Raw genomic sequence first — 24,033 nt, 5'->3', positions numbered from 1 at the left:
ATATCATAAAAGAAAAGTGAAAATATATTGTGTTTCTGATACTTTTTTCTTCACATCACTTATGGAATTAATAGCGCTATATAAATGAATAAAATTATTATTATTATTATTATTATTTACATTTTTATGTACCTCAAAATGAGAAGAAAAAAACAAACATAGAGGACATCAATGTTTTTCATTTTGCTACATGGTATAGTTGTCCTTATATTAAGTGCTATGTTTTAATGACTTATACGTGGGACAAAATAAAAAAATTCACATAGTATAATAGGCTGGTCATCATTGCACAAAAGGAATTAGATGTAAATGGGGTTCTGAAATTGAGGGATATACTACCAGAATAGCATCGCTGATTGATACCGTCTTCTCCTATCTCTTCTAGGCTGCGCTAGTGGAAAATGCATTTAAGGCTGAAAGGATATTTTTGGTTCATGCTTCTCAGCACCAGCAGCCCCCAGAGGTAAGATATACTGATATGGTCAAGTGTTGTACTAATAATGCTCAGTGCAGATTTCACATCACATACCATACATAGTCTTATACTATGTTGTCCATTGATAAGTTACATTTGGGACAGAAGGGATATCATTGAGGCGTGATTGAGAAAGTCAAAAGTCCAAAGGAGTGGGTTCTCCTTAAAGCTTGGTTATACCTTTTATATACAGTATATAGCCTGCAGTCCAGCTGGGGACGGGTTCATCATCTAAGACTTTAGAAGCTAAAGGATAAACCGTATGTTTTGGCTGGACTCTTGCCACTCCATTTTGTTTTCTAAAGAATCTTAAAGATTAAGTATATCTTCTGTTGGCATTTGTATTGTTCAGAGACTGCATTGCATTCGCAGATATATCCAAGAATATTGTGCTATTTCATGTACTCCATTATAATTAAGTGGAACCGTCAGGTACTACTGGGATCCAACATATGATTGAATCGATTTTCATCTTTCATTTTTTTGCATTCTGTGCCTATGATGGAACTAAGCAAAATGCTTAGTACAGATGTGAACAAAACCATAAGCCCCCATTTCTGTCTTATCTGTGAGAGAGATGTTGCCAGACACTTCTGTAGGGGCATTTTTTCTCGCTAGACAAAAGGATTGGCCATTGAAATTTAACTCAACAGACTCTTTTCTGGGGCAGCACAGAGGCTCAGTGGTTAGCACTGCAGTCTTGCAGCGCTGGGGTCATGGGTTCAAATCCCACCAAGGACACTATCTGTAAGGAGTTTGTATGCTCTCCCTGTGTCTGTGTGGGTTACCTCCGGGTTCTCCAATTTCCTCCCACACTCCAAAGACACATACTAATAGGGAATTTAGATTGTAAGCCCCAATGGGGATAGTGTTACTGATGTATGTAAAGCGCTATGGAATTAATGGTGCTATATAAGTAAATAAATATTATTATTCCCTCATCAACATCATCTGTCAGGAGAGAATCGTGAGGCCCTCATATAAAGTAGATGGTTAAATGATCCTACAGAAATGAGCAGGTTCAGATGACTTTTATATAATGTATATCAGGGCATCTAGCAAGATATAGAAAATGGATGGAAATCAGTATGACTGTAAGATCAATGTTGTATGTCTGCTACTCTGTATAGGGATACAAGATAGGGTAGAGAATACAAGATAGGGGGGGCTGTAGCAGACGCCATTATCTCATGTGCACTAGTGGTTGTGACTGTCACAACTAATCCAGGTGAGTGTATATTTTTCAGGTATACCCCACCGGTCACCTTGGTGTTACACTATCAGCGCTCCTTATTTTCAGATCTATACGTACTCTGAATAGGGAGGCTGGGCAAGGTAAACATGAGTTCTTTGGAAATTTGGAGGATTAAATCAGGGCACACTTAACAAGCATCTTCTATACATGAGGTGATGTATCCGTTTCCGGCAAGAACACAGCTATATAACACTGTTCCAGACAGTAGTAGATGGAAGGCTTTAATAATCTTCATATAGGTCTTCCAAAATAACATACATGACAGTCTGTTCACAGAATATCTTCTCTTCCTACGCAGAGTCTTTCTCCTTACACAGTAACACGAACACTGTACCTTATCATGGACTGAAGTGAGGGGAAAGGGTGGATTCTGTACTTAGTCACTTCTCTCCTCTATACTTCTGCTGCACAACAGAGTTTGCTCTTGAAGTGTCCTGGCTATTCTCCACTACTGACAGTTCCTTTCCTGAACTGGCAGATCTCTGTAGCTTGACATTTCTCAGGATACACACACTACACTATCTGAGCACTGCTACTTCTTTGCAGAGACAAACACACTTATTTCCTTTTGCAGAGAGGCAAATACACACTCACTGCTCCCCAGCATCCCCTGGGTCACTGCTGGATACTTCCTGTCTCTTGCTGCAGCCTTACCTCCAAAGTTGCTGGATGATTTTAGATAATCTGTGCAGTTCCTACTTGTCATATCAAATTACACAAGGTTTGCTTGAGAGTCTGTTGCCATGGAGACACATAAATCTGATCAGAGGCTGTAAACTAAAGTTAACTTCTTTTATTTCAGATAAATCGGGGGTAATATAATGATTGCAAAGATGAACATAGTTCTATTTACACGTCTATGCATGTGTGTTGGTAACAGGGCTCCGCGTGCCATCCTCAGCATACTTCAGTAGAACTCATTGAGGACTTCCTAAACTCAATGGCTAAATCTGTAAAGTCTTTGTTGAATCCAAAAAAGAAAAGTGACCATTAGTTATTCAAAATGCAGAGGGATAGGAAAAGCTAATGAAGATGGCATCATATGTGCGAATGCCAGAGAGAAGGGGTAATTCTGTCAGTCATTCAGCTGTCTAGACTGTTTGCTTTAGTAATGTAAAGCTGTAAATGAACCACTGAGTCACAACTAAGGCACGGAAGCTTTGCACAGATTCATAGACAGTGGAGACTGAGAGGATTTGCTCTGCAGTTCAATGTCACACAAGTGACTTCATCTTATATCTAGTTATAAACCAAAACATATACTACAGATTTATGTCACTGATTGAATCACAGCCTATAATGTTGAGAAACTGGTAAACTGAGCAGTCGTACTCAAAATGCTATTTGTCTATGGTGCAGACATAATATAGCCCAATTATAAATGTTCTTCACTGCACATGGTATTTATTTTCTCCATGTAACTTACAGTAAAGCTGTCCTTAGTTTTATCTATGTAAATTTCTACCCATGCATAAGCATTAGCAGCAGTGGTGTAACTAGAGTCCACTGGGCCCTGGTGCAAGATGTGTTGCCCTCCCACCCATTATCTAGTTATGTCCCCCATGCTGGGACCCTTCTAGGTACATATGTACTCGATCCTGGACCGCTTCCATGTATATATGTCTCACAGCCTGGTATATATGCCCCCCATCCTGACCCCCTTCCAGATATACATGTCCCCTATCCTGGGCTCCACCCTGGTACATATGTCCCCATCCTGGTGTGTGTATATATACCCCAAATCCTAGTATATATATCCACGATCCTGGGCGCGTTGTTGGTGATATGCCCCCATCCTGAACCCCTTCCTGGTATATACAGGGTGGTCCAAAAGTAGGTGGACAGTATGTGTAATAGGGTTATCAAACATGGTGTAAAGTGAAACTGACTCAGTTGCCCTTAGCAACCAATCAGATTCCACTTTTCATTCTTCACAGACTCTTTGGAAAATAAAAGGTGAAATCTGATTGGTTGCTAAGGGCAACTGAGTCAGTTTCCCTTTACACCATGTTTGATAACCCTATTACACATACTGTCCACCTACTTTTGGACCACCCTGTATGTTCCCCATCTTGGGCCCCTTGCTGGCATATATATGTTCCCCATTCTGCTGCTGTTCTTTATCATATAAAAAAAAACCATTCTGCTAACCTTCCTCTATTTCCATGATGTGCGGCATCCTCCTCTGTAGCTAGCACAGAGACCAGCAGTTGGCAATAGCATTCTTGCTATGGCGACACATGACTTCACTGCCATGCCAATGCCTCATGTGCTGACATCAGCTGCTGGTCTCTGATTGGCCCGAAGAGTCTCTGAGCCACAATACACTTCAGCTGAATTTTTCACCCTCGGACACACATCTAGCTGAAGTAAGTGATGGAGTCCTGGCCACTTCATTACTTCGTTACCAAGAAAGAAGCTTTTGAATTGGAATGCAAATGAGGCTAAAGCAGTATTTATTGATATGAAGCCTCTTTCACTTTCACAAGACTCATTAATATTTTTGGAAGTTGTAGTGTTTTTTTTTAGATTTGGCTATCTTAGGAGGATATTTGTTTGTGCAGGTAACTACTACTGTGCAGAATTATTAGGTAACTTAATAAAAACCAAATATATTTCCATCTTGCTTGTTTATTTTCACCAGGTAAACCAATATAACTGCACAAAATTTAGAAATAAACATTTCTGACATGCAAAAACACTCAACAGCCTACCATCCATAGATTCTGTCAGTTGCTTGACCTGTTTACAATCAACATTGCATGCAGAAGTCACCACAGCCTTTCAGACACTGTTCCGAGAGGTTTACTATTTTCCCTCCCTGTAGATCTTACATTTTATGAGGGACCACAGGTTCTCTATGGTGTTCAGATCAGGTGAACAAGGGGGCCATGTCATTATGTTGTCATCTTTTAGGCTTTTACTGGCCAGCCACGCTGTGGAGTAGTTGGATGCATGTGATGGAGCATTGTCCTGCATGAAAATCATGTTTTTCTTGAACAATACCGACTTCTTCCTGTACCACTGCTTGAGGAAGTTGTCTTCCAGAAACTGGCAGTAGGTCTGGGAGTTGAGCTTCACTCCATCCTCAACCCGAAAAGGTCCCACAAGTTGATCTTTGATGATACCAGCCCATACCAGTACCCCACCTCCACCTTGCTGAGAGTCGGAGTGGAGCTCTCTGCCCTCTACTGATCTAGTCTCTGGCCCATCCATCTGGCCCATAAAGAGTCACTCTCATTTCATCAGTCCATAAAACCTTTTAAAAAATCAGTATTAAGATATTTCTTGGCCAGTCTTGACGTTTTATCTTATGTTTCTTGTTCAAAGGTGGTCATTTTTCAGCCTTCTTTACCTTGGCCATGTCCCTGAATATGGCAAACCTTGTGCTTTTTGATACTCCAGTAACGTTGCAGCTCTGAAATATGGCCAAACTGGTGGCAAATGGCATCTTGGCAGCTTCACGCTTGATTTTCCTCAATTCATGGGCAATTATTTTGTGCCTTTTTTGCCCAACACGCTTCTTGTGACCCTGTTGGCTATTTGCCATGAAATGCTTGATTGTTCGGTGATCACGCTTCAAAGGTTTGGCAATTTCAAGACTGCTGCATCCCTCTGCAAGACATCTCACAATTTTGGACTTTTAAGAGCTTGTCAAATCTCTCTTCTGACCCATTTTGCCAAAGGAAAGGAAGTTGGCTAATAATTAAGCATACCTTATATAGGAGGTTGATGTCATTACACCACACCCCTCCTCATTACAGAGATGCACATCACCTGATTTACTTAATTGGTAGTTGGCTCTCAAGCCTATACAGCTTGGAGTAGGGCAACATGTAAAAAAATTATCATGTGATCAAAATACTCATTTGCCTAATAATTCTGCACACAGTGTATTCCCTGCCCAGTGCTGCCTACTAGTTCTTTACTGATGGCTCTCACCTGAATTCACACAACATAGAGGCTGCTAGTTAAGCAGTAGGGAACGACACTGTATAATCATTTGATGGTTTATATACTGTATTCTACAGTATACCAGTGTATAGTAAAATAATGATTTCCTATCACATTAAGTGGCAAGCTACATATAAGTCCTGGTTTGAGAAAGGGTTAATGTATACTTAGGTAATAAAAAACTATTAAAGAATACAGGTAAAATATATCTTTGTACCGTGTTAGCCAGTAGAGATAAAAAATTGTTTAAAAGAACTGAAGTCTTCAGTGGTTGATACCTTTTAATGGCTAACTGAAAAGATGGTAATAATAGCAAGCTTTCGAGACTCTCCGGTCTCTTCTTCAGGCTCAGTATTAAAGAATTCAGTTGGAAGAATGGACTTGCGTTAAAAAGCAGATTTTTTAAATATTTAACCCGAAAGGAATTGTATATAGTAATATATATACTTTCTTTTTATTCTGCACTCTGAATTGCTATAACAAGCAAATACTGAATATATGAAGTTGGATCTGCATTACTGCTATAGAAACTATGTTAAAAAAAATGAGGCGCTTAGTGGACAAATTAGCCAATTCATGAAAGCCCAATAGCCAGCGACAAGGCGTACCCCTTTCTTTAGCTATATTTTTTGGGGGGTTGCTTATAATGACAGAATCTTCATGATTTGGGCTCTGCATACTACTATTTTTTATTTAAATGAAACAACTGAAATGCAAGAGAAATGTAGACTTTTAGATTTAATTAAATGAGTTGAGCAAAAATATCCTGTAAAACATTTAGGAATTGCAACCATTTTTCTACAAATTTATGTATGGAATAGCCAAGATAATTGGCTATAAAATGAAGGTAGTCCCACACTCAAAGCTGTAGTGGATGGTGAGATATGCAGCCTGAAAGTCAAAAGTTCAAAACATTGTTACCCTTTTTGCTTGTATATATAAATTTTGATTATATATATTTTGATTGACCTCCATCATTTTTATGAACAGTACCAAGTCTTTTGGGCATAGAATGAGCAAGTTGGTGACATATTGCAACATCTATCTTTTTCCATTCTTCAAGAACTACCTCTTTTAGGGTCTGGATACTGGATGTAGAGTGATACTCAACTTGTCGTCTCTTCAGAATTCCCCATTGGTGATTGATTAGGTTCAGACATACTGGGCCACGGAATCACTTTCACTATGTTCTTCTCCAGCAAGGAAACACTTACTTTATGTGCATTGGATCATTATCACATTGGAAACGTGCACGTCTACCAAGGGCACAAACTGATGGTAGCATCTTCTCTTTCAATATAGAGCAGTACATCTGTCAATAATGATACTATTCAGGGGCGTAACGACCGCGGTTGCAAAGGTCGCCACTGCGACCGGGCCCGCAGGGTTATAGGGGCCAGGCAGCCACTCTGCAGAGTCGGCTGCCGGGCCCCTATGTGTAGCGCCGCTATGTAGTGGCCGACCACGTGACCGCCGGGGGCCGGTCTGTGAGTCAGGGGGCTCGGTGTCAGCAGGGGGCAGAGGGGCCCCTGACCTGGAGAGGCCCACCAAGCGTGTCTGACCTGCAGCAGAGCAGAAGCGCTTCTGCACGGCAGACGTAATCCATCCCTACCAGGACCTGCGATGATGTCATGCCCATGTGACTGTGTGGGAGGAGACACAGGATTGCCGGGGAGAAAGCAGGAGAAGATACTTTGGACACATGACTGGTAATGAGAAAAGAGGGAACATGAGGGGCAGGGTGAGTGGCATATGAGGGCTACAGACTGTGACAGAAGCATGTGAAGGGGTGCAGAGTATTTGAGAGGGGTAAGTTGGGGTACACGCAGGGTGAGATATGTGGAGCAGGGTGTGTGCTATGGGGGTGCAGGCTGTATGGGGAGCAGGGTGTGTGACATATGGGAGCAGGGGCGTAACTACCGCGGTCGCAGGGGTCGGAAGGAGAGGAGAGGTACTTGTCATTTTATTTTGCTGGCTGCATGACACATGGAGGCCCTGGGGAAGCTGGCTGCATGACACATGGAGGTCCTGGTGGGGCTGGCTGGCAGGCTGTATGACACATAGAGGCCCTGGGGGGGCTGGCTGCATAACATATGGAGGCCCTGGGGGGGCTGGCTGCATGACACATGGAGGTCCTGGTGGGGCTGGCTGCATGACACATGGAGGCCGTGGGGAAGCTGGTTGCATGACACATGGAGGTCCTGGTGGGGCTGGCTGGCAGGCTGTATGACACATAGAGGCCCTGGGGGGGGGGGCTGGCTGCATGACACATGGAGGCCCTGTGGGGGCTGGCTGCATGACACATGGAGGCCCTGGGGGGGCTGGCTGCATGACACATGGAGACCCTGGGGGGCCTGGCTGCATGACACATGGAGGCCCTGGGGGGGCAGGCTGCATGACACATGGAGGCCCAGGGGGGCAGGCTGCATGACACCTGTGGGGGCAGGCTGTATGACACCTGGGGGGCCAGGCTGTATGACACCTGGGGGGGCTGGCTGCATGACACCTGGGGGGGCTGGCTGCATGACACCTGGGGGGGCTGGCTGCATGACACCTGGGGGGGCTGGCTGCATGACACCTGGAGGCCCTGGGGGGGCTGGCTGCATGACACATGGAGGCCCTGTGGGGGCTGGCTGCATGACACCTGGAGGCCCTGGGGGGGCTGGCTGCATGACACATGGAGGCCCTGGGGGGGCTGGCTGCATGACACATGGAGGCACTGGGGGGGCTGGCTGCATGACACATGGAGGCCCTGGGGGGGCTGGCTGCATGACACATGGAGGCCCTGGCGTGGCAGGCTGCATGACACATGGAGGCCCTGGGGGGCAGGCTGCATGATACCTGGGGGGGCAGGCTGCATGACACCTGGGGGGGAAGGCTGCATGATACCTGGCTGGGCAGGCTGCATGACACCTGGAGGGGCTGGCTGCATGACACCTGGGGGGGCTGGCTGCATGACACCTGGGGGGGGCTGGCTGCATGACACATGGAGGCCCTGGTGAGACTGGCTGCATGATACATAGAGGCCTGGGGGTGCTGGCTGCATGATACATGGAGGTCTATGGGACTACATAATAAATATGAAGGACACCTTATACATGGACTATAGGGGTGCATTATACATGGAGGTCTATGGGGCTGCCTTATACAAAATGAATGACACCTTATACATGGAATATAGGGGTGCATTATACATGGAGGAGTATGGGGCTGCATAATACAATATGATGATTCATGGGGCTGCATTATAATACATATAGGACTAGGGGCTACATTATAATATATGGAGGACTATGGAGGCTACCTTACACATGGTCTGTGGGGGTGCATTATAAAACATGGAGGACTATGTGGTGCAGTATAATATATCGAGAACTATGGGAAATGCATTATAATATATGGAGGACTATAAAGGTGCATTCTAATATATGAAGGGTTATGTGGGACCCTTTATACTATTTGGAAGGCTATGTGGGGGTCATTATAGTATTTGGAGAACTATATATGAGGGGGGACAAAGATACAAGTATGGGATGGTAATGTTTTGTGCTGAGGGAAAAGGGCTCTTTCCCTCAGCTTTCCCATGCTCTGCTATACATCTCTCAGCACCCAGCTTTCCCATGCTCTGATATGGGAAAGCTGGGTGCTGAGGGAAAGATGTATAACAGAGCATTGGAAAGCTGGATGCCAAGGACAAGATGGATATCAGATCATGGGAAACCTGGGTGCTGTGGGTAAAAGCCAAGTGTCAGCATCATTATCCCGTACCCTAAGTGTCAGTGTACATGGAGGGGGGCCCCGGTCCAAAGTTTGCACCAGGGCCCATCAAACTCTAGTTACGCCATTGATACCATTAATTAAATATAGCTCCCTGACACCGACAGCACTCATGCAGCCCCACATAAGGACACTGCCACCACAATATTTGACTGTAGACATCATGCATTTAGAAACATGAATTGAGAAAAATGCATGGTGCCTACAGTGAAACCTGGTGGTGACAGTGCTCTAGGGCTGCATGAATGCTGCTGGTGTCAGGGAGCTACATTTCATTAATGGTATCATGAATTCGCAGATGTACTGCTCTCTATTGAAAAAGAAGATGCTGTCATCACTTTGTGCGCTTGGTAAATGTGCATTTTTTTCTAAATATATAGTGCCTACACTGAAATATAATGTTGGCAGTGTTCTTATGTGAAACTGCATAAGTGCTGCTGATTAGTGATGAGCGAGCATGCTTGTCACTACTCGGTACTCGCACGAGTATCGCTGTACTCGGGCTGCTCGGCGGGGACCGAGTAATCTCGCGATACTCGTGCTGTACTCGTGGTCTTCATTTCTGCATGTTGGCGCTCTTTTGAGAGCCAGCCCTCATGCAGGGATTGGCTGGCAGACCACTGCAATGCCACAGCCCTGTTAGTTGTGGCATACCTCCCAACCGTCCCGGATACAGCGGGACAGTCCCTCTTCTGAGCCTTTGATCCCGGGTCCCGCCCGTGAGGCTGTTTATCCCGGGCTCCACCCACCCACTGTAGCCCCGCCTCGCTGTTTCTCCCTTCTATTCATTACAGAGCCGACCGCGCACCTACTCCTGTGACTGCTGCTGAGGTATGAATCACCCCCTGCAGCAGAGCGACCCCTCCCTGCAGCAGAGCGATCCCCCCTCCCCCAGAGCCGACCCCCCCAGTCCTGGAGCCTGCGTTTCTCTGCAGCTGTTCTCTGATTCCCCGTGTGCGGCTTCTCACTGCTGCAGACACGCGGGGAGTCAGGAAGCTGAGGAGACCGTGCAATCAGCACTTCTCTCTCCTGCAGATAGCAGTGGCAATAACCTATGCAGAGTGACATCTGCAGGCTTCTATTAGCTTACCGATCAGTGGTCTCCTGCCTGTGGAGCAGAGCTGCTGGGTCCTAGCTTCCCAACAACTTCAGCTCTGCTTTATCCTGGCTGCCCTACCAGTTAAAGGGAACATGTCAGCAGAAATTTCACAATAAAAGTAATAGATTCCCCTCTCCAGCTCCTGGGCTGCTTCTAGAAAGGTTCCTGTTGTTATTGTGCCCCCTTTGAGACCTACAAAAATACTTTATGAAGTCTTACCTTTTTGTATGCAAATGTGTTTTTATGGTCACGGGGGCGGGCTGTCTGGCGTCCGTTATTCCCCCTCCTGCCGCTTTACGCAGTCCCCCATTGCTCATTTACATACACAAGAACGCCTTCCTCATGTAACTGTCCTCCCGAAGATTTGCGCATGTGAACGCTTTTTCAGGTGATTGCGCAGGCACGAGATTATGGGCGGCGCTGTGATTGTCATCAACAGCGTTAACCAAGTACCCGCCCATAATCTCGTGCCCGCACTTTTCCCTCTGACTCCACCGTTATGCGCAAGTGCTGGCCATATGAACCATGTTACCTATTACCGCTTGCACGAGATTATGGGCGGGTACTTGGATGACTTTGCTGATGACAATCACAGCGCCGCCCATAATCTCGCGCCCACGGTAATAGGTAACATGGTTCATATGGACAGTGCTTGCGCATAACGGTGGAGGCAGAGTGAGAAGCGCGGGCACGAGATTATGGGCAGGTACTTGGATGACGCTGCTGATGACAATCACAGCGCCGCCCATAATCTCGCGCCCATGGTAATAGGTAACGTGGTTCATATGGCCAGTGCTTGCGCATAACGGTGGAGGCAGAGTGAGAAGCGCGGGCACAAGATTATGGGCAGGTACTTGGATGACGCTGCTGATGACAATCACAGCGCCGCCCATAATCTCGCGCCTGCGCAATCACCTCAAAAGCGTTCACACTTTGCACAGTGCTCACTCCCGCGAGAGTGGCATTGGGCATGCACAAAACTTCAGGAGGACAGTTACATGAGGAAGGCGTCCTCATGTATGGAAATGAGCAATGGGGGACGGCGTACAGCGGCAGGAGGGGGAATAACGGACGCCAGGCAGCCCGCCCCCGTGACCATAAAAACAGATTTGCATACAAAAAGGTAAGACTTCATAAAGTATTTTTTTAGGTCTCAAAGTGGGCACAATAGCAACAGGAACCTTTCCAGAATGCAGCCCAGGAGCTGCAGAGGGGAATCTTTTATTTTTTTTGCTAAATTTCTGGTGACAGTTTCCCTTTAAAGGGAACCTATCAGGTGCAATCTGCACTCAGAGCCAGGAGCAGTTCTGGGTGTATATTGCTAATCCCTGCCTAACCGTCCCTGTATACACTAGCATAGATAAAGGCATCTATAGAAAAAGTATTTTTAAAGAGCTTATATCTTATGCTAATTAGCGCGGGGACTAGTCCCAAGGGCGTTACTTCACTTGGCTAGTCGGCTCACATAGCGTATTAGTACTCACACAGGGGCGTAATAACATGCTAACATGCTATGCGAGCCGACTAGCCAAGTGAAGTAACGCCCTTCGGACTAGTCCCCGCGCTCATTAGCATAAGATATAAGATCTTTAAAAATATTTGTTCTTGATCTCTTTATCTATGCTAGTGTATACAGGGACGGTTAGGCAGGGATTAGCAATATGTGCCCAGAACTGCTCCTGGCTCTGAGTGCATATTGCACCTGACAGGTTCACTTTAAAGGGAACCTGTCACCAGATTTGGGGCCTATAAGCTGCGGCCACCACCAGCGGGATCTTATGTACACATTCTAACATGCTGCATACCTCCCAACCGTCCCGGATACAGCGTGACTTTCACGCTTTACGTTGTTTGTCCCGTTGCCACGGGCGGGACGGCCGGCTCCCGGGCTCCGCCCACCCACTCTCTCTCCGCCTCCCTGCTTTTCCCTCCTACCATCCTAGTAGACGTGGCATAGAGAGGAGCGCTGCCTGTGCTGCTGCTGGTACAGTAAACTAATCTCCCCAGCGCTGATTTCCCTCCCTCCCCCCTCACCCCCGGCCGGAGCCTGTCTGTGCGGTCGGCCGGCCGCCTGTCTGTGCGGTCGGCCGGCCGCCTGTCTGTGCGGTCGGCCCGCCACCTGTCTGTGCGGGCGCCCCCCTGCCGCCTGTCTGTGCGGGCGCCACCCGCCGCCTGTCTGTGCGGGCGCCCCCCGCCGCCTGTCTGTGCGGGCGCCCCCCTGCCGCCTGTCTGTGCGGGCGCCCCCCTGCCGCCTGTCTGTGCGGGCGCCCCCCTGCCGCCTGTCTGTGCGGGCGCCCCCCTGCCGCCTGTCTGTGCGGGCGCCCCCCGCCGCCTGTCTGTGCGGGCGGCCCGCCGCCTCATTGTGCGGGCAGCCGGCCGCCTCTCTGTGCGGGCGGCTGGCCGCCTCTCTGTGCGGGCGGCCCGCCGCCTGTCTGTGAAGGCGGCCGGCCGCCTGTCTGTGAAGGCGACCGGCCGCCTCACTGTGCGGGCGACCGGCCGCCTCACTGTGGCTGCCTGCGTGTCCGTGCTGGAGGCCCGCCGGCTGCCTGCGTGTCCGTGCTGGAGGCCCGCCGGCTGCCTGCGTGTCCGTGCTGGAGGCCCGCCGGCTGCCTGCGTGTCCGTGCTGGAGGCCCGCCGGCTGCCTGCGTGTCCGTGCTGGAGGCCCGCCGGCTGCCTGCGTGTCCGTGCTGGAGGCCCGCCGGCTGCCTGCGTGTCCGTGCTGGAGGCCCGCCGGCTGCCTGCGTGTCCGTGCTGGAGGCCCGCCGGCTGCCTGCGTGTCCGTGCTGGAGGCCCGCCGGCTGCCTGCGTTTCCGTGCTGGAGGCCCGCCGGCTGCCTGCGTGTCCGTGCTGGAGGCCCGCCGGCTGCCTGCGTGTCCGTGCTGGAGGCCCGCCGGCTGCCTGCGTGTTTGTGCTGAATGGGTGTGGATGGGGAGTGGATATGGGCGTGACTGTGAAATGGGTGTGGTTAGGGGGCGTGGCCTAAAAATTTGCCGCGGCGCGCTACGCGCGCCGCAAACTTTGTCCCTCTTTTCCTTCTTTAAAAGTTGGGAGGTATGGTTGTGGTATTGCAGTGATTGGCCGGCCTGCACAGCGTCACCGAGCCTTTATATCGGCCGGCGCGCTGTGCTCTGCTCACAGCTATTCAGACAGTCAGTGTAGGGAGAGTGTCGCTGATTCAGGGAAAGCTTTGCGGCCCTTTATAGCTTTTTCAGTTGCAGGGCTGCAAACAGTGTGACCAAAAGTCCTTCTCAGGACTATTCTAGTTGTATACAGGCAGGCAGGGTATAGCCAGGTCGGAGTACAGTAGCAGAGTCCTTCTCAGGACTATTGTTGCTATATACAGGCAGGGTATAGCCAGGTCTGAATACAGGCTAGTGACCAAAAGAGTCCTTGTCAGGACTATTGTACCAGTATACAGGCAGGCAGGCAGGCAGGGTAGTGGTGACCGTATACCAGCCTTCATCATATCTGGGGCTGGTGTACACAGTGTAAAACAGTCCAGATAGTGTCTGACTTGTCTGTAATTGTCGCTCCCCAAAAAAACCTGTTAGGTTATTATTGCGTCCGTGCTTGGTTTTTAAAACCGCACGTGTGTGCCTGTTGGTGGCAGCGTACAGGTGCACTTGTGTGCAATTTCCACACACTTTGATATAACGCACAAGTAGTGAATATACACGTCAGCAGTGCACAGCATTGCAAAATGCGCAAGGGCATTGGCAAGGAACAAGGAAGTGGACGTGATGGTGGTGCAGGCAGAGGCCGAGGTCGTGGGCAAGCTCTAATTTCGCCACAACAAAGGGCCACATCTAGTCGCTCGCACGTCCTGTCCCAAATTCTTGGGGACCGCAGCAGTACACCGCTCTTGAACCAAGACCAGTGTCAACAGGTTGTTAGTTGGATAGCGGATAATGCTTCCAGTCAGATTGGCACCACCACAAACACTCTGTCTTCCACACGGTCAAGTGTCAGTAGCCGTGATACTGCACCGCACATTTCTGAACCTGATCCTCCTTCCTACCACCAGGCTGAGTACACGTCCTCCTCGGACATTAATGATCCCACACTTGGACACTCGGAAGAGCTGTTCACGTTTCCATTCACACATTCTGGCCTCTCGCCAGCTCATATTGAAGTGGGTCATGAGGAGATCGTCTGTACAGATGGCCAAATATTTGAGCAGCCACGTTCTCACGAAGTTGGCAACGTGTCTCAACAAGTGGTGGACGATGATGAGACACAATTGTCAGCAAGTCAGGAGGAGGAGCAGGGTGCGGAAGAGGAAGACGACGTGGTGGATGATCCAGTAACTGACCCAACCTGGCCGGAGGATATGCAGAGCGAGGACAGCAGTGCACAGGGGGAGGGAGGCGTAGCATCACAACAGGCAGTAAGAAGCAGGGTGGTGGCCCCAGGCAGAAGTCAGGCAACCGTTCCCCGGAACAACACGACGACACAAGGTGCCTGTACAAATGTTAGGTCTTCCCGAGTCTGGCAGTTTTTTAAGTTGGATCCAGATGATTCAAAAAAGGCCATTTGCAACACCTGCCGTGCCAGCATCAGCAGGGGTACCAAAACTAGCAGCCTGACCACCACCAGCATGATCAGGCACATGTCAGCCAAGCACCCGACTTTGTGGGAAGTACAACAGAGTCGAGGAGCAGTGCTTGCTGATGTCACTGCTACGTCTTCGCTGGTTGTGCATGCGAGCCAATCCTCTGTCCATGCTGCCTGCGAACAAGCCTCCTCCACTCCTGCACCTGCAGTTGCCTACGCAGAAAGAACACCATCATCAAGCACGTCCTTGTCCCAGCGCAGCGTTCAGTTATCCATTCAGCAAACCTTTGAACGCAGGCGCAAATACACTGCCAACACCCCACATGCCACAGTTCTAAATGCTAACATTTCGCGACTGCTTGCACTGGAAATGTTGCCTTTTAGGCTGGTGGAGACAGAAGCATTCCGTGACCTGATGGCGGCAGCTGTCCCACGTTACTCGGTCCCCAGCCGCCACTATTTCTCCCGGTGTGCCGTCCCCGCGTTGCATAACCACGTGTCACAAAACATCACACGTGCCCTGAACAACGCTGTTTCACCCAAGGTCCACCTAACCACAGACACGTGGACAAGTGCTTGTGGGCAAGGCCGCTACATCTCGTTGACGGCACTCTGGGTTAATATTGTAGAAGCTGGGACCCAGTCTGAGCGAGGGACGGAACACGTCCTTCCCACACCAAGGTTTGCAGGCCCTACCTCAGTCAGTGTTTCACCCACACTCTACAGCTCAGGAATGTCATGCTCTTCAGCCTCCTCCTCCTCCTGCGCATCCTCATCCACTGTGCCCTCCACACCAGTCACAAGCTGGAAGCACTGCAGCACTGCCTCGGCGAAGCGGCAACAGGCTGTGCTGAAGCTAATCTGCATAGGTGACAAACCCCACAATGCAGAAGAGCTGTGGACAGCTCTGAAACAGCAGGCAGATCACTGGCTCACACCTCTGAACCTAAAGCCAGGAAAGGTCGTGTGTGACAATGGCCGGAACCTGGTGGCGGCTTTGAGGCGAGGCCAGCTGACACATGTTCCATGCGTGGCCCATGTGCTCAACCTCGTGGTTCAGCGGTTTATAAAGTCATACCCAGAGCTGTCTGATCTGCTGGTAAAAGTTCGCCGCCTGTCTGCACATTTTCGAAAGTCACCTACTGCTTCAGCCGGCCTTGCCGGCTTTCAGCGCCGTTTGCATCTTCCGGCTCACAGACTGGTGTGTGATGTCCCCACGCATTGGAATTCAACTCTGCACATGTTGGTCAGGATATGTGAGCAGAAGAGGGCAGTTGTTGAGTACCTGCATCACCTAAGCCGTCGGGAAATGGGTCAAACTCCACACATAACACCTGAGGAGTGGAGATGGATGTCAGACCTATGTACCATCCTCCAAAACTTTGAGGACTCCACCAAGATGGTGAGTGGTGATGACGCCATTATTAGCGTCACCATACCGCTACTCTGCCTTCTAAAACGGTCTCTGCTGAAAAACAAACATGATGCATTGCAGGCGGAGCGCGATGAGTTGCAGCAAGAAACAGTAGTGGGTGTGGGTGATAACACACAGCCCAGCCTCGTCTCATCACAACGTGCAGTGGAGGACTATGACGAGGAGGAGGATGAAGACATGGAGCAACTCTCCGGCCAAATTGAGGATATGACATGCACACCAGTCATATCCTCGGTTCAGCGTGGCTGGCCAGAGGACAGGGTAGATGAGGAGGAGGAGGAGGAGGAGGAGGAGGAGGACAGCATGTTCAGTCATCTTGTTGGTCAGGTTACTGAAGTCCTGGCTGTTAAGAGTCTGGCGCACATGGCTGACTTTATGGTAAGCTGCCTGTCTCGTGACCCTCGCGTTAAGAACATCTTGGCCGACAATCATTACTGGTTGGTAACACTGTTAGACCCACGCTACAAGGAGAACTTTTTGTCTCTTATTCCCGTGGAGGAGAGGTCAACCAAAATGCAGCAGTTTCGGAAGGCCATACAAACGGAAGTAGGCAAAGCATTCCCCTCACAAAACGCTAGCGGCATAGGTCAGGAATCAGTGGACAACCGAGGCGTACAGCCGAGAGAGGCACAAGTCCAATCCGCCAGAGGTAGGGGAACAGTCTTTAAGATGTGGGACAGTTTTCTCAGCCCCTCACGTACCACAGCCCCTGAGGTGCGGGGTAGTGCCACAAGAAATCCTAAGTTTGCCCAGATGCTGAAGGAGTACCTTGCAGATCGAACAACTGTACTCCGACATTCCTCTGTGCCTTACAATTATTGGGTATCCAAGCTGGACACGTGGCATGAATTGGCTCTCTACGCCTTGGAAGTCCTGGCCTGCCCTGCTGCTAGCGTTTTGTCAGAGCGTGTTTTTAGTGCCGCAGGTGGAATCATTACAGATAAACGCACCCGCCTGTCAACTGAAAATGCTGACAGGCTGACTCTGATCAAGATGAACAAGGGTTGGATTGGGCCAGACTTCACCACACCACCAGCAAATGAGAGCGGAATTTAAAGTTTGCCATGTACCTCCACTCACCCATGGGTACACACTTCTGGACTTTGGATAATCGCTGGACTGCTCCTCCTTCTCCTCATGCGCCACCATGATGATGACCGTTACAAATTGCAATACTTAGGCCTTTGTTTCAGGTATACCCCCAGTGGTAAATTTTTTCGCCCATTCTTTGCAGAATGGACATTACAACGACAGGAGACCCGCTCCTTTGCAATGGGAACAATGTTTTGAGGCCCTCATGCACGTCTCTACCCAGGGACAACGTGGAGCCTCCCAATTTTTGGCTGCCCTGCCTAAGGGCTATACTATAATACACCCACTTCCTTAAAATGGACACTTAATGTTTTGAGGCCCTCATGCACGTCTCTACCCAGGGACAACGTGGAGCCTCCCAATTTTTGGCTGCCCTGCCTAAGGGCTAAACTATAATACACCCACTTCCTTAAAATGGACACTTAATGTTTTGAGGCCCTCATGCACGTCTCTACCCAGGGACAACGTGGAGCCTCCCAATTTTTGGCTGCCCTGCCTAAGGGCTATACTATAATACACCCACTTCCTTAAAATGGACACTTAATGTTTTGAGGCCCTCATGCACGTCTCTACCCAGGGACAACGTGGAGCCTCCCAATTTTTGGCTGCCCTGCCTAAGGGCTATACTATAATACACCCACTTCCTTAAAATGGACACTTAATGTTTTGAGGCCCTCATGCACGTCTCTACCCAGGGACAACGTGGAGCCTCCCAATTTTTGGCTGCCCTGGCAAAGGGCTATACTGAAATAGACCCACTTCCTTACAATGGGCACTTCAGGTTTACAGGCCATCATGCACGTCTCTATCCAGGGACAATGTGGAGCCTCCCAATTTTTGGCTGCCCTGGCAAAGGGCTATACTGAAATAGACCCACTTCCTTACAATGGGCACTTCAGGTTTAAAGGCCATCATGCACGTCTCTATCCAGGGACAATGTGGAGCCTCCCAATTTTTGGCTGCCCTGGCAAAGGGCTATACTGAAATAGACCCACTTCCTTACAATGGGCACTTCAGGTTTACAGGCCATCATGCATGTCTCTATCCAGGGACAATGTGGAGCCTCCCAATTTTTGGCTGCCCTGGCAAAGGGCTATACTGAAATAGACCCACTTCCTTACAATGGGCACTTCAGGTTTAAAGGCCATCATGCACGTCTCTATCCAGGGACAATGTGGAGCCTCCCAATTTTTGGCTGCCCTGGCAAAGGGCTATACTGAAATAGACCCACTTCCTTACAATGGGCACTTCAGGTTTACAGGCCATCATGCACGTCTCTATCCAGGGACAATGTGGAGCCTCCCAATTTTTGGCTGCCCTGGCAAAGGGCTATACTGAAATAGATCCACTTCCTTACAATGGGCACTTCAGGTTTACAGGCCATCATGCACGTCTCTATCCAGGGACAATGTGGAGCCTCCCAATTTTTGGCTGCCCTGGCAAAGGGCTATACTGAAATAGACCCACTTCCTTACAATGGGCACTTCAGGTTTACAGGCCCTCATGCACGTCTGTATGCAGGGGCATTGGTGAACCTCACAATTTTGGACTGCCCTGGCAAAGGAAAATACTACAAAGACTCACTTCCTCAAAATGGGCACATTAGACTCAAGAGGCCTTCATGTACGTCTCTTCTCAGGGACATCGGAGTGCCACACAATGTTTTCACGTAAAATCTTTCATGTATTAATCTCAAAAAGTAACATACACCAGCTCTATCTCACTATTGGGTATGTGCCCTTAACATTTCCGCCATGAAAAATCATTTTGGGGTCATTTTGGAAGGTTTTCTGGTGAGTCCGTAAAAATGGCGTAAAACGCGGACAAAATTGTTCACAGCTGTGACTTTTCAGTGATAAATGCTTCAAGGGGTCTTCCCCATGCTGTTGCCATGTCATTTGAGCACTCTTCTGAGACTTTTGTGACATTTTTAGGGTTTCTCCATGCTGCCGGGGGGTCATTTCACAAAAATACTCGGGTCTCCCATAGGATAACATTGGGCTCGTTGCTCGGCCCGAGTACACGAGTATCTTGGGAGGCTCGGCCCGAGCTTCGAGCACCCGAGCTTTTTAGTACTCGCTCATCACTACTGCTGATGACAAGGAACTATATTTTACTGATGGGAATTTAAAATAACTGGCAAACAACCATATAATGCACATTACTCATCTATCAAGTAATATTGGACAGTCGTGCAGTGATTATGTCACATTCATTGTGTCGACCACTACCACTATGGAAGCTTTAAACAGCTGCTGCAGTATCCACAGGAAATCTGATTAAAAGGCAGAGGTGATGGAAGTTTCTGCTCTGCTGAATTCCAATAGTCCAGGACATCAGGATCAATAACAGTAGTTTATTGTCAACGCATTTCAAAGTCAAAACTGACTCCTTCTTCAGGGCAACCACGCGTAAAGTGTATTTTACTCACTATGATGCCCCCTCTATGGCCTCCATAGAGTATGATGCCAACAAAAATGCTCCAAAAATGAGTAAGATACTCCCACAGTGAATTCATAGACAATATTCTCCATACACAGTATGATGATCCTACAGTACCCCATTGCACAGTATGATGGCCCCACAGTACCCCCAACAGAGTATGATGTCCCCCACAGTATAATGGACCCCATAGCCATTCACACAGTGTACTGGCCCTCTACATGGTATAAAGGCCCCCACACAGTATAATGGTCTTCACACAGTATAATGTGACCCACGCAGCTTTCCTAAGAGTGCGATGTCCCTCACAAAGCTCTCCACAGATTATGACGTTACTCATAGCCCTCCACACAGTATAATAGACCTCATACAACCCTCCACACAGTATAGTGGACCTCACACAGCCCTCCACACAGTATAATGGTTTCCCACATTATAATAGTCTCCACACAGCCCTTCATACGTAATAATAGTTCCCACACAGTTTAATAGCCCCCATAGCCCTCCACAAAGTATGATGGCCTCCACACAGGCCTCCCACACAGTATAATGGCCCCGCACAGTTCTCCACACAGTGTTATTGCCCCTAAGACCATACACCCAGTTTAATCACCTCTTTTGTTCCCTTTACATGCATTTGATGGCCCCCAAAGCTCCCCACACTTTATGATGGCCCACAGTATGTACCCACACAAAGTGTAATCCCATACACATACTCATTGATGAAATTAAAAATAAAAGAAATCTTCCCACTTCTGGTTACTATGTTGCAGTTTGTGCAGCGTGAGTGAGATGCAATGATAATGTAATTTCCAACTGCTGATTAGTTTTTGACTTTTATGTCTCTCTGACCATATGAAATTTTAGGAGTTATGATCTTTCTCTCCTTTTGAAAAATTGCATAAAGTACCGTAGTTGCCCTTTCCTCTGTATATTAAGCCACTATTGCTGCAATAAGAACAAAGAATAAAACAAATTAAACATGAAATACTGTATGACATGCTATAGTCTATACAATATATCATACTAGCATATGACAAGCCATAAACACATCCTTGTCGTATGACATGTTTCTATAATAAATGGTGTATGTGCAAGCTGTGGCATTCCTAAGTAGATCATGAAGTATACTTAGGAGCAATGACTGTGTGAGTCTCCATTTCTGAAATAGAGGCCTCATAATTTATTAGTAGAGCTACAAAAATGAGAAATTTCCATGTGGGGCTGAAGTAGCCATTTGTTATACATTGTTAATTGTTTGTTAATGCCGAATAACAATAGCTAACTGTATAATAAGAATGGTCCAGGAATCCAAAGATTGGAGTTAATAAAAACAAATTCCTAAACTATCAATTTATTCAATATGCATTAAAACTATTGTTAGATAAGCAAACACATAAACACTCCTCTTAAAATGGTAAAACACAGTAAGGGAAGGTTAAGGGAAAAAGAAGGTAGGAATACAAGGCTACAGGACCTGATCAATATTAGACCTAAATTGCCCTTCTACTCCCTCTAATAGACCGCCCTACCTGGCTACGGAGGTCGGCACCCTGATTAGCGCAAATGGCATCCCCGCTCACCATCGGCTTTCTCTTAGGAGTCCCTAAAACCTGTCCCTATGTCACCATGTGAGTACCAAAACACCACTAATCCACATAAACAAAATCAGGAACATCCGTAGGACGCCACTATACAACCAGGTTCCTGACCCCAACATGATACTATAAATAAGCTGATACCCTATACACAAGTCAGTGACTGCATCTAAAGTGTTAATACACAAATCTATTATTAACTTTAGATGGATAGGATTATATATAAAATTCCAATGCATGTGTAGCATATAATAACAGAGATGCTCTAGTAAATTACTTCCCTTTAGAAGTCTGATGTCAAATCATAGCCACAACGCGTTTCTCCTGCCTCACAGGTTTATCAGGAGGCCTTGAATAAAGGGATAGCTTTCCCAGGATGTGGTAGATGCTGACTATGCTCCTGTTGATAACTTGTGTTACACCAGTCAGGGCGCTGTTCATGTATTTGTGGGGCGCCTGCGGCTTCAGGCGCCACAGGGTACTGCACCCCCATTAGGGTGTAGTACTTATCCCGGGTTCTGGGAAGGTCGACGCCGGGTTACACAAACACTAACATACAGTCAGTGGGTTGCCCTCCCCAGTGGGGACTGGGAAAGGGTCGGATCACAGTAGGTGGTCACTACAGCGGTGGGTTTACGGGATGCTACAGCACCAGGAGCTCCCCGATCAACTGGAACCGGGGACCCAGGGTCAGGGTAAAGCAACCAGCAGGGGGAGTCTGGAGCACACAGTGGGAAGAGCAGGTTGACCTAGTGAGAGTAGTGAACCAGCCGGTGGCAGCGGCTGGGGGCAACAGCTCAGAACACACAACACAACAACAAGAGGAGTACAGATTCAGACACAGAGGAGAGCAGACATGCCGCGAGCAGCTCTGTGGGCAAGGGCATTCTACACGGCTGCTGGAGAGAAGCAGACGGCTGCTTCCACAGGACCAGCGCTGTCGGGATACAGAATCCTAGGGCAGATATATTTTATGTTATCTACCAACTCTGCAAGGATCGCGGGGAACGGCTAGAACAGTCACCGGACCTGTCCCACTGAGTCTGCAGCAATTAGCATGTAGGATCCAGGGGTTGAGGACTGGCCCCATAACGGAGCTGCGCTATCAGCATACAGAACAGGACACTTTACTGACATCGAGACCCTCAAGTGCTTCACACCACGGGGGTCTGATACTTAGGGCATCAAAGGAGGAAAGGGCTCACAGGCTGACATACACACCAGACTTGACCTTTCATGGATCCAGGATCGGCTGGAGCCCATCGTGGCGGAGACCGGTATTCTGGGGCAGCACCTGACTGACTTGTGAGTAAAAACACCTGGAATCACAGCCCCTGTCTCTGCCTCTCCTTTACCGGCACCGTCGCCCAGCGCTGCGGTGCCAACGGTGACCACTACCACCCCCGCCATCCTCCGACTGTGGGGAGCGATACCACCCCGGCGAGAAACCCTGCAGCGGCGGCCCATCCCTGGCCGTGTGCCACAGGTGACGTCACGATCCTTAAAAGATTTTCCATCCTCCCTACCACCCTCCAACTCTCCTTCCTGTACGCCTCGTGGCCAGGCCACCCCGTGACATCGCAGACCAGCCCAGCACTGAGTAGGTGAAAACACCTGCCCCGTGGGGCATGTATTCACTGCTGTCTGTATCCCGAGGATGCAAATATGGTAAGATCGGACAGTGGCATACAGGTGCTGAGGGAGGGCATGGTGCGGTCTGCAGTCCACTGTTTTCAGATCTTCGGTTGTCTCAGTCCACTTTGCCCAGCCCTGGTCTAGGGTATTAAAGTATTATTCATCCTGCAAACAGTCCTGGGTTTTTTTTAGACTTTCCAGTAAATTGACCCTTAAAATTAGTGAAGCGTGTGCAATCTAGCATTACCTTGTGTGTTTAATAGTATTTCTTGGCAAAGCAGAGTGATTTTAAAATGTCCCACAATTTACAATTTAAATGTTTGGAAGATTACATTTGAAAATATGTTTGCCTCGGGGTCTAGAATACTAAAGAATCTAATGGCTTTTCAAACTTTGATTGTCCATAGAGAAAGGCCTTAAGGCTGCTTTACACCAGACAATCTATCGTGCGATAGATCGTCGGGGTCACGGTTTTTGTGACGCACATCCGGCATCGCTGGCGATGCCGGCCTGTGTGACACCTCCTAGCGACGCAGTATCGCTCACAAATCGTGAGTCGGGTACTGCTCGCTAGGTTCCATAATATCGTTTAATTTAGTTGACCATCGTTTCCGTGGTAGCACACGCCGCTCCGTGTGACACCACGGGAACGATGAGCAGCTCACCTGCCTCCTGCGGCCGCCGCCGGCTCTATGTGGAAGGAAGGAGGTGGGCGGG

The 24,033-nt window shown here is 48.5% G+C and overlaps 1 protein-coding gene across 1 annotated transcript in view; it reads left to right on the top strand.

Annotated features, from left to right (window-relative positions):
* Positions 1-24,033, top strand: part of CAP2 (cyclase associated actin cytoskeleton regulatory protein 2) — a 225,896-nt gene that overhangs the window by 140,023 nt on the left and 61,840 nt on the right. Inside the window, exon 4 of the mRNA XM_075314722.1 lies at positions 386-463. Coding sequence (XP_075170837.1) covers positions 386-463 — 78 coding nt within the window. The remainder of the gene's footprint in view (positions 1-385; positions 464-24,033) is intronic.

This window comes from Anomaloglossus baeobatrachus, chromosome 6 (genome assembly GCF_048569485.1).
Source record: "Anomaloglossus baeobatrachus isolate aAnoBae1 chromosome 6, aAnoBae1.hap1, whole genome shotgun sequence".
NCBI lineage: Eukaryota > Metazoa > Chordata > Amphibia > Anura > Aromobatidae > Anomaloglossus > Anomaloglossus baeobatrachus.
This window is presented reverse-complemented; position numbering and strand designations above follow the sequence as displayed.